The sequence below is a fragment of the Lipotes vexillifer genome, unplaced genomic scaffold (genome assembly GCF_000442215.2).
Source record: "Lipotes vexillifer unplaced genomic scaffold, Lipotes_vexillifer_v1.1 scaffold1329, whole genome shotgun sequence".
Classification (NCBI taxonomy): Eukaryota; Metazoa; Chordata; class Mammalia; order Artiodactyla; family Lipotidae; genus Lipotes; species Lipotes vexillifer.
The window spans coordinates 1,748,454-1,760,141 of record NW_006797566.1 but is presented as its reverse complement, the minus strand read 5'-3'; the positions used below and the strand labels follow the sequence as shown (position 1 = coordinate 1,760,141).

At 44.8% G+C, this 11,688-nt stretch overlaps 1 protein-coding gene across 3 annotated transcripts in view; it reads right to left on the bottom strand.

Annotated features, from left to right (window-relative positions):
• Positions 1-9,865, bottom strand: part of MEST (mesoderm specific transcript) — a 13,609-nt gene extending 3,744 nt beyond the window's left edge. Inside the window, exons 1-9 of one of the 3 annotated variants that reach the window (XM_007469720.1) lie at positions 9,818-9,865; positions 6,403-6,557; positions 4,278-4,357; positions 3,797-3,874; positions 3,543-3,679; positions 3,334-3,392; positions 2,187-2,227; positions 1,583-1,653; positions 1,230-1,331 (exon numbers count right to left, since the gene is read on the bottom strand). In XM_007469720.1, the coding sequence (XP_007469782.1) occupies positions 1,230-1,331; positions 1,583-1,653; positions 2,187-2,227; positions 3,334-3,392; positions 3,543-3,679; positions 3,797-3,874; positions 4,278-4,357; positions 6,403-6,557; positions 9,818-9,843 (749 nt within the window). In that variant the 5' untranslated portion in view covers positions 9,844-9,865. Of the gene's footprint in view, positions 1-1,229; positions 1,332-1,582; positions 1,654-2,186; positions 2,228-3,333; positions 3,393-3,542; positions 3,680-3,796; positions 3,875-4,277; positions 4,358-6,402; positions 6,558-9,817 lie in introns of those variants that run through there. The other 2 variants (XM_007469721.1, XM_007469722.1) reach the window with 2 other exon arrangements.
• Positions 9,866-11,688: the final 1,823 nt, after the last annotated feature.

The following is an 11,688-nucleotide window of genomic DNA, read 5'->3' as shown; positions in this document are numbered from 1 at the left end:
GCATTCCTGGGAATGGCCCACTTAATTTACCCGTTTCTGTTAACCTCTAGAGTTAACCACTATGTAGCTATGGCAGTGATCATGCCTACTGTCGATGTTAGAATTAATGGTTCTTTGTGTTTATTAAGCAGGGAATGAAATCTAGGAAGGCTGGAAGTTACTTTGGATTACATGTGACTAAAGTCTGGGTCTAGAGTTCTGATTTTGGCTTCACCACTAACAAGCTCTGTGACTCAAAAGCTGTTGGTAACACACACATCTTTCCTCATCTTTAAGAGACTGAAGTACATGATCTCTAAATTGGCATCTACTTCTAAAATTCTCTGTAGAAGCTCATGAGCACAAAGCTTCAACCTCTGCATTTCATCTGACCACAGATAAAATGGAGGCAGAGTCCTCATCCTACAGTGTAAGATGTCATAGCTACATTTTCGAACTCAAACTCATGTATTCTAATTATTCTGCCTGCCAACTCCAGGACAATTATTTTTGTGAACTTCAAATATCACCTCTTAGAAATGGTATTTAGTTTCTTGAAAGCACAAGGGAATTTTACAAGAGGGCTTTTTCAGTTTTTTATATTAAAATGACTCTTCAAGGGTCCCATGGGGGTTAGGGAGGAATGGCTCCCTTGACCTCACAGTTCCCAGCACAGCCACCAGTTAACACACTGGAAGCTACACTGACCCAGCTGGCAAAGAGACAGGGCCTTACCCCAAGTAGTTCTGGATACACTATCTCTAGGTCCCTCTGCGAAAGTGGCTACATTCTCATTTGAACCAAGGCATGGGGATTCTTTGTACAAGACAGAGAAACCTCCCTTCTCAGTCCCTGTTGCTATAGAAAAGATATGAAAAAGGAAACAATCTGTACTTTGAGAGAGGCATTAAGCACCTTTCAGAATTATGATTAGACATTTTGAAACAGTTACTATTGACAAAAGGTCCAAAGACGATTTGCCAGTCAGTCAGTTACAGACTAAATTAGCATTAGAATTTGCAGCTGTTTATCCAAACTTATGGTGCCAAATGGCTTAGGCTCAGAGCTCACTCTATTCTCAATTTCTTTCTTCTTAGAAAGTACAGAGCATGACTTTTTTGTTTGCCTCATAGGTCATAACCACTCTTCTTGTGGTTATGAAAGCAAGGAACAGAACACACAATCCCACATCTTTCCCCACTTCCCAAAAGAAGTGTCTCCGGAAACCAAAGCAAAGGGTTATTTCTTACCTGTCAATAACCAAGTTCCCGTCATTGTTGCGTATCCCTGCCCACATGTCCCACAGTTCACTCTCAGAGGGTCGGGTGTATGGCCCAAAGACTGGGGTGAGACTGAACGAGTCCAAAAAAGCAGAAAGGTAAGTGTGAGAAGAACTCAGTACATCAAGTATGATTGGAGCCTCAGGTCATGTATGTCTGACCCTTGACTGGTCTATGAATTCCTTCTACTACTTGCCTGGCAGTGGTCAACACCTTTACTTTAAAGGGTCAAACCCTAAGATTTGGCCCAGAACTTTAATGGCAGCAGCTTTTCACTACATTGCTCCCATGCTGAAGTGCATCAGTGTTTGACAATGACTTACCCTCGGGAGAATACGAAGAAGTTCATCAGTCGCGTGAGGATGGGCGACAGCACGCCTCCATCTTTGAGAAGCTGTAGGTGTAAAAGTAAAAATCAAGAGTCCAAAGAAAGAAACCTGTCCAGGATAAAAGGTTTTATACTAGGAACTAAAAAGGACTTCAGCCAAATCTACTGGCTTTTAGTTTCTTGTTTTGCTTACCCACGTTCTTCTCCCATAGAAAACAAACCTATTTCTAATTCCCTCTAAGGTTACACTCTACACTTCCCTAAATCCCGAAGACTTTTAACTGATATATTCAACTGTAGACTAGGATCCCAGTTTGTTCAGACATCATGCTAACGACACCACTCTTCAGACAGCTGTACTTCTCCAAATATCTGTTGCTCTCATTTTCAGAAATAAGCCTTTATTTATCTAGGGTTCACTTCTACTGCTTTATTTTTCCTTTATTAAGGAGAAAAATAACTTCATTAACATGAGTTCATGATGAAACAGATTTTAACTACAGCCCATGAGAGCAAGTATGGCCGTTATAAAGACACCAGCATTATTTATATCAGTATAAACCTTAAAAACTAAAGATCTAGTCAGTGGAGTAACCAACCTTTTGGAGGAGGAGAGGACGGTGGGTCTCAGGAAATATACCTGTAGGAGAAGAGACCTAGGGTAGTTATTTACCAACAATCTTAGGCCAAACATAGGCATTATCGGAGACAACTCACCCTATTAGTCACGTTGAGGGCTTTTACTGCCAAAAACCAAACTACAAATAAAAACTTAGTACTGTCATTTATTATTTCTCCAGGGAATTCTGTGTTTACCAGGTCAAACTCTATCCCACTGGGATCACTTTCTCTACTTTTCCCCACTGTAGAGAGCAGGGAAAAATATGTCATGGTCATCCACACTGCGGACAACTAGACCCTGGCTCCCCTTAGCATTTCCACCCATTCCTCAGAATACATAATGTTGTTAACTGTTCGGGCTGCAAAGGAAACCAGAGATTTTTCAGAAGTGTAGATCCTTCAAAACACCTAGAGCTTTTCCGTTTCCATTTTTTTCCAGAGTCAGTGGGAGAAAGGCATGAGCATTAATGATAAAGGGACAAACAGACTCCTCTCCCAATCTGCCCTTAAGGTATTCTAAGGTATTCGGGGACACCTGGATATTCATGGATTTAACAAGCCAGGCTCAATGGCAGGCAAAGAACAAGCAACATCTCCAAAAGGTCTAATCAAGGGCTCACTAATTTCCAACTGAAACTTGGCACTGCTGTGAATTGAGAGTTTATGACACAAACCACAGTAGTAGTAGAAGCACCTGTGGCTTCATCTCAAATGTCTGCAGAACCCACTGCAGTTGCTGCAGAGATTGCGAAATATCATCTGCACTCCCCACTACTTCTAGTCACAGTTGTTATCAGACACACCACAAGATCTTGCTGGAAAATGCATTAAATATATTTTAAAAAGCACATCTTACTATAACACAGCTTTTTATTAACATGTCAAGATAATCAGTTTCCTTTGTAATCTTACTTTATTTTCTATATTTAAAAATATTACTCTGAGAAAGCGTCAGTAAATCTCATCAGGCCACAAAGTGGTTCATGGCACGAAAGAAGTAAAGATCCACTACTTTGCTTGGGTCTGTTTGCAGTACCATCAGGTTACCATTTAGACATCACTGCCATATCTGAATGTGGCCCTCTAGGCTACACCTCACTTTCCACCCGCCTCCAAGGCAGTTACCTCCATTCGACAGACAGAGACTCTTGATTGTAAGCCGACCAGATCGATTCTGCTTGAACCTAGAGATGGGGAGGGAAACACATAGCTTACTGAGCAGCTGAAGACCAACTCCCAAGAGGGAAAAGGGCCAGAAAGAACCCAGAACAATGCACTTCTCTCATCTTAAACAAGTGAAACGTGAATCGTACACAAGTCATGGCTTCACTGACCTATAGAGCAGCTCCTGAGCAACAATATCCCCATAGTCGTGAGACAACAGGTTGATCCTACGGTTCTGGAGCCCCAGATGCCGCAAAAGAGCTTCCACGATGCTGGCCTGCTCGAATATGGAATAGTGATGTGGTCTCTAGGGAAAGGAGAGCCCAGATACACAGGGTGAAGTCAAGGGTGCAGGTGTGTCTGCCAGCCTGACCCCTTGCCATCCTTGCCTACCCCAATCCCACCCCATCTAGATGCTGCTTACCGGTTTGTCACTGAAGCCAAAGCCTAGGAAATCAAGGGCAATCACTCGATGAAACCTGAGGGTCAGACCTTCCCAAATCTACAAGAAGGAAAGGGATGGTTTGGTCTTTCTAATCCTGCCCCTCCTCTTCTCCAACCTACAGCAGCAAAGGAGTTTCATCCCTATCTCAGCTTAATAAACAGACTTCGATAAAGGGAAAATCTCATGAAACCACCACAGGCCCACAAATGATCCTCCTGGAAAGTGCTTTATTCCTTATAATTAATCTCCATTGCGGGAGGAACTCCAGCATTTTTTAACTTGGCAATGACCCCTCCCAGATTGCCAAAGACTTTTTTACTCCCTTACAGTAAATGAGCAACAGTTCTACATTTAATCTTATTAAGCAACTCAAATATGCAAGTCTTCCAGTGATGACAACAAAATCCTCGATTTTGGATTTTTAAAGGCATAGTAGGACCCAGAAGTCTGATTTCCTTACCTTGTACCAGTCATAGCTGGATGTTGGAAAGCCGTGTAAAAGCACAACTATCTCTGGACTTCCAACCACACCCACAGAGTCTGGGAAGAGAGAGAGCAGTTAGGCCGACGCCCTAAGAAAATAACCTTGAAGATATGAAAAAATCTAAATAATCTGGTATAAAGGACAAGAAACCCTGACCAAATTAGTGAAATTAAAATAATAGATTTTTTTTTAAATGCAAGCTTATTGCTTTACGTAAGAATAGGCATTTGATATCTGTTTTCTTTTATTCTGTATATTTAAAAATGGTAAATATAGCCAATATTTTATAACTTTAAATGGAGTATAATCTATTAAAATACTGAATCACTAATGTTCTACACCTGAACTAATATAATATTGTAAATCAACTATACTTCAATCTTTTAAAAACGTAAATAGCTCACTTTATATGAAAATACTTGACGGCAGACTGCTTACTTTCACCTAGATTTTTAAGAAGTATTTCCTCATTTCTCCCTTTATTCTGTATCATTAATATGTAAATTGCTTTTCCATAGTAAAAAGTAAAGCTTCACAGTTAAAAGTATACAGTCACAACTTAATAACTACAAGTTCTTTGTACCTTATTACTAATGGCCTCACAAAAATTCCCTTCCTCAACCCAGTGAGTGCCTCAGTTTATGCCATTTGTCCAACAATTTTATTTCCCGCAGAGGAGACTCAACTGAATATTAAAAGCATAATGCTCAATTATTGCAAAATTCTAGCAACTGTAAGAAAAGGCTAATCAACATAAACATGAACATTTTTTAATGTATAAACATCTTTTAAATTAGCCAAATATTTAAACAGTAAGTAGCCTTGCTAATAAAAAAATAGTATTAGATTAAAAGTGATAGATTCATATACTGCCACTGGCATGAGAATTTGATAATAAGGTTTACAAAAATAATTTAGTTAGAAGCAATGAAAAATTGTATATACTTTAGCCTAGGAGTCTTATTCTTGAGAATCCATGCAAATAAATCATTTCATTTACACGTAGTACTATTTGAAAAAATAAGGAAAAAATTAACACATACACGGAGATTTCCCTTTAACATTATTTAAAACATTGGAAAACTAGAAACAACCTAAGTGACCAACATAAAGAAAATTATATACTTACTTTTAGTTGAATATAGCGAATGAGAGGAGGTCAGGAGCAATAATGAAAAACGGTTTATGACAAACATTTTTCGTTATTGCTCTTGACCCCCGCCCAAAAGCAATCTTTTCCAATCTTGTTTCTCATTCCCTTTACCTATAAAATGAGGTGAACAGCACCTACCTCCAAGTACTGTTGTAAAGATTAAATGAAATTATGAAGGTTGAAAACATAATTCAATGCCTAGCATAAGGTAATAGTCATAATAATTATTAGCAAATTAACTTAGACAAAGGTATAAGACTTAAATCACATTTAGTTATACATATAACAAATAATCTTTATAGAAACAAAATGAAATCAGGGATGGGGGAACAGAACCAATGGCAGCTGTATCTATGGATGTTGTTTATATTATCTGACACTAGGGGCGCTCACAAAAGAAAGCCAGTACTATCACTGCAAATCAGGCTACAAAGTAAATTATACTGGTCACATATACACTACCAAATGTAAAATAGATAGCTAGTGGGAAGCAGCCGCATAGCACAGGGAGATCAGCTCGGTGCTTTGTGACCACCTAAAGGGGTGGGATAGGGAGGGGGGGAGGGATATATGTATATGTATAGCTGATTCACTTTGTTATACAGCAGAAACTAACATAACACTGTAAAGCAATTATACTCCTGTAAAGATATTAAAAAACAAAGTCAAAATCAGAAAAAATAAATAAATTATACTAACAAGTCAGTCTATGGACATTGGAATCTCCATTCCACCACCCTCACCCTCCCAGCAATTTTCTTTGAGTTTCCCTGCTATCAAATTAATGAGGGGAATTAGTCCATTCCTTCAAATGGACACTACACAGAAAAAGAGGGTTTTCCCCTCCATCACTGAGGGGCAACAGAGACCAATGGACACAAAAATAAGTACCTCAGAGGGACCCACGGGACCTCTACATGCAGAGTGTTTCAAGAGCCCTGTTCTTACCTTGGTAGAAGATACGCAGTCCCTTGTAGGTAAAAAATTTGCCTGATGACTTCCATGAGTGAAGAGCAGGGGAAAGCTGGGGGGGCGGGATGTGCAGATAGGCTGCAAGCAGGGGCACAGCCAACAGCCCCACCTGGACCCACCACTCCCTCATCCTGTAGGAAAATCAGAAACCCGGGGTAAGCAGTTGGGTGACACTGTACACAATTCTAATACAAGCCCCAGACTGGTAAAACAGGGTGGGGAATTTCTGTACCATGTGGGACCACCTTGTCCTCCATGTCAACCATGGCAGAAAATTTACCAAGAATGTAAGTGTACTCTGCCTGCTATGGCAATCACCGTATTTGCTCATCATTCTAATTTTAAGGAAAAAAATATACTATTTTCATATGTAATCTTCCCCCTCAACTTCGTCCCACTTCAACCCCACAGCCCCTCCCCTTGTGCTCTTCCCAAGACCTGCTGTAGAGGTTTTATATAAAGTAAAAGGAAGATAAATTACTTAAGTAACTTCATTGCCTTTTATCAAGGCTTCCTGGGGGGAGGGAGGGTTCCCTTCATATTTACTCTAAAAGCTCTACCATCTACCCACCAGCCCCGCGCCGGTAAAATGTTTTACATATATATATATATTTTTTTTTTAACTAATGTTTGTTTTAAAAAAAATACGTAGGAACATCACATGTCCTAAAGCAGAGAGCTGCTCTTGATTTTCTAATATTTATCAACCCTCTGACTCCAGTGAAGCCCAGTTTGCTACTACTATCTGGATCTGTGCTGAGAAACTGCTCAGGGTAAAGACTCTGTGAAAGTAAGAAGACAGGTGCCCTGTATATTCCAACGTAAGCAGCTTGGTCATGACCCTGAATATCTAATCTCTTGAGAGGTCAGGGCAGCAGATTATATTTCTGCTTTTCTTAGCAGACTCTTGAGGAAGCTCCCCCATTTATTTAATTTCTTAGGATGCCCCTTCCTTCCCATCCCCCCAAAAAGAGGGGCAGAGCATCTGAGAACTGCTTTTGTTTTGGGGAGGAAAGCACTGATTTGCACACCCAACCGTCCCATGCCCAGGACTTCGAAGGTCCAGATCAATTCATCCACAATGACAAGAAGTGCTAAACAGGAGTTATAAACAGTTCCCTCTGTTTCTAGCTTATGATTCCTGATGGCCACCAGGGAAAGAACCATCAGTATAATGGAAATTCTCTTAAAAACAGCCAGAATGGAAATACCGTCTAAAACTAAAATAAGAATTGTCAAGAACACATAACTATAAAGAAGGGGAATTAATTGTGAAAGCCCTGGTGGAAATGTCTTTGTGTCTGTACCCTTCTACCGTATTACCTGTAATCTGGCCACAATCTCTAACAAACTAATCCAACTCACAAGATATTTATTTTAGAGTTTTTTGCAAAAAATAAGAGCCTGTAGTTTCACATCCACAGAGAATCTCAGCTCTTTTGCCTATTTTTAAGGTGTCACCAGGGCGGTCTTTTTTTTTTCTTCCCCCCATCTGAAGTGCATATCCATAAAACAGACCCAGTGATTTGGTTCTATCTTACGCCCTCTGAAGTGCATATCCATAAAACAGACCCAGTGATTTCGTTCTACCTTCCAAGGTAGAAAGATTAAGAAATGATTAGAAAAAATGCCCGGAACATGACCATTATATCACAATATACACCCCCCCACACACAGTAGTAGTAGGCTACATCCCATTATCTCCTGAAAAGGTGAGGTGACAAAAAGTATCAGGTTTAGATGATCATTTCTAAGCGCTACCTGTCCTGGACTTAAGCATATACATTTTCACCTGCGCATTTCATCACTCCTGATCCCCATACTTCTCATCTCATTCATTGACGGGTTCCAGCAGCCGAGTCTCTGCAGTGACTCAGCAGAGAGCCGGGGAGGGGATACGAGAGGAGCTGAGCAGGAGAGACTCCCCCGCCCCGCCGCCGCCCACCGTGCGGGGCGGTGAGGGGAAGGACGGACACTCTCAGCTCGGGGCACCCTCACCCCTCACCTCTTCCTTCTCTGTTACGCTAAGAAAGCGAAGAGGCAACCCCTCAGAAAGCCGCTTTCTGTCTTAATTACTTCAGTAAAAATGCTCCCAACAACATTTTAGGATTTTTAGTACGTAAGCAATCAGGCAGTCAGTAGGCAAAATAGATTAAACATTTTTTGACCCAAATCTCCATTCTTTGAAGAGCCAAGAATCAAGAGTACAAATTCAGCAAACCCCAGTTAACAAACCTTCCAGAAATTAATGAACCTTTCCGAGCCTTTATTTCTTCATCTTGTAAATAGGAAAAATACACACATTTAATACCACCAAACCTGCCCACTTCACAGCATCGCGGTGAGACTATGAACTATTTTGTAAACCAATGCAAATAATTCATGTGTAATATTATGAGTTTGGTCACATCATTCTCACTTGACTTCCTGTTACTGAAATCTCAAAAATACTTACGCCTCGGTGATAAGACACTGCCAGTTCTAGTCACACCTATGCGGTAACTCACGCCACGGCGACACCAGGGTCTTCAAATCCTAAATCACCGCAGGACAATACCGGGGCCTCGAAATTCTAAATCGCGCCAGGGCGATGCGCGATCTAGGGTTTAGAAACCCTAAATCGTGTCGGGGTGGTATTCGGATGTTAAAATCCTAATTCACGCCAAGGCAAAGCCCAGATCTAGAAACCCTAAACCGCACCAAGGCGATGCTGGGGTATAAAAACCCTAATCGCACCAAGGCGTTACCGGGGTATAAAAACCCTAATCGCGCCAAGGCGTTACCGGGGTCTAAAAATCTTAAATCGCGTCCAAGTGAAACCCGGGTCTAGAAACACTAATTCACACCTAGGGGGTACTGGGATCTAAAAATCCTCAATCGCGCAAGGGTGACACCAGGATCTAAAAACCGTCAATCGCACCAAGGCGATGCCGGGGTCTAAAAATCCTCAATAATGCCAGGGTGATGCCGAGGTCTAAAAAAATTGTAAACCATATCAGAGTAATACCAGGGTCTAAAAATCCTAAGTCACTCCAGGGCGCTACCAGGGTCTAGAAATTCTAAACCGCACAGGGTGACTCCAGGGTCTAGAAATTCTAAATTGCATCAGAGAGATACCAGGGACTAGAAATCCTAAATCAGGGAGATCAGGCGTTCTGAACATTCTACTGTGTGCGAGACATCCTCTTCCAAGCAGGTAGAACGGGCTCAGAGGACGGGAATGCATGCCCCTCACCCTCCGGAGATTTTCCCTCCACTGCGGGAGTCGCGCTCTGGCAGCCCCAGCTCGGACGGACAAAGTCCCACCCGCTGGCCCGCACCCCATTTGGCGACGACGGCTGCAAGCCAGTCACACACGCTCCCCCCACCCCCGCTCCCACCACGCACCCACCTGCGGAGGCGATCTCGGCGCACCATGGTGGCGTCTTATCCCATGCCGCCTGCACACCGGCCCTGAGCAAAGGGCGCGCCGCAGCGCCCGCAGCAGTGCAGGGTCGGCCGGCAGCCGGGCGCAGCCCACAGCCCGCGAGGGTGGCGCGGCCGCGGCAAGCAGCGAGCGGCCACCGGGTCGTGCGCTGCGGCAATGCGCAAGGCGCGGTTGCCGCAGAGGAGGCGCCGCCCGCCGTGATGCGCCGGGATGTGCTGGTGGCCGCGGCAGCGCAGAGCGAGTGGGCACCGACTTTTAGAGCCCACCCGCCCCCCGCCCCTGGCCCGCCCACCGCGCCGCAGTGCCCCTCCCGCCGAAGCCACCCCCTTCCCTGCAGCCCCGCTGAGGGCGCAAGGATGGGGCGCCCCTCCTACAGCAGCTGCTCCGGAGGGCACCTTCAGGGGTATTGACCCCCACCAGCACCCCGCTGCTCCCTCACGGCCCCCTACCCTGAACCACAGGTTCTATAGCAAAAATCCTCCTCTGGCGAGTTAACACTACAGGAAGAGACAACAGACTTCCTGAGACTCCATCACCTCCCCCGAGACCACCCATAGGCCCCCCCCCAGCCCCAGAGGTGGCCACTCGACCTCAGATGCAGTGGGACCAGGGCTTCTGCTGTGGCGCCGGCTCACACCCCACTCGCGATCCGCGCTGAGGCGGGGGCTCTTAACCGCTCGAGTGCCCGGGCCAAAGCAGCGGTCCCTGAATGCCCAACACCTCCTAGGTCCCTAACTACAGGTACCCACCAAGGGCACAACAGAGTGGCTAGGGAACGACAAGCTCGGCTGGGCTACCGCAGAGCTAGTCGGCTGATTCAAGGGACGGCCGCTCGAGAGCAAAAAACGGAGCAAAACTTGCGGCAAGTCTGGGCTTTCTCGGTCAGCCACCGCCGCGGCGCCGGGCACGTTTCCTCTGCGGCAGTGCGACGTGGTTGGCGTGCCGGAGGCCCGCCGCAGCCCTTCCGCAGCACCCACTCCCGGCACTAGCCCGTCCTAAAGAAAGAATGATCTGCCGAATTATGAGACTAAAGCTCCCTTTGTTTATGCATTTATTTAAGATTTAAGAATCACAATGCGAGGGCCCCAGTGGTACGGAAAAGAGGGAAGGATTTTTTTCTTCATCCACAATCCTTTAAAAGACATCTATCACGCCTTTGAAGAGAAAAGTGTAGAGAATCAGTGTCTGTTCGTTTTCTGGCTGTAAATTGAATTCCTGACGAACGCGTGGGCTGCAAGCGAGCCAGGCGGCCCGAGCGGTGCCGGCTCCCTCCAGCGGGGGCGCTGCAGGCCTCTCTTCCACTCGCGCCCGCCCAGGCCGCCCCGCCACTCAGCTGCCCAGAGCGCGGGCGAACAAGATTCCGAACATCTGGGCGAAAGGCCGGGCCAGCCGAATCCACCCGGCACCTCACAGTGTGCCAGGGAGCTGAGGGCCACCAGTCAGACATAGGAGAAACCGCCATCTATAAGCGTGTCACCAAAACGTGTGGCGCAGCCCAGGGTACCCCTCTACTGGTGTCGATTCCGAGGTTCAGGAAACCAATGCTTAATTTAGCACCTCCAGAGCGCTAAGAGCCAGGGGTGCAAAGACGAAGGAGGAATGGCCCCTTCCCCCAAAGCGAGCTGCTGTCCATCCAGTGAGGATGACACACAAGAACTGACGGTGCTTAAATTTTCCCTTTAATTTCCTATCAGCGTTTTGTGACAGGTTGGCCCCCTCCCCCTAACATGCAAGCCCCTCAAAGCCCGAGCCCAAGTATTATTCACCTTTTGTATCCCCAGAACCTGCCACGACGCTGGCCACAAAGCAGACTCCTAATAAATACTGCATGAATA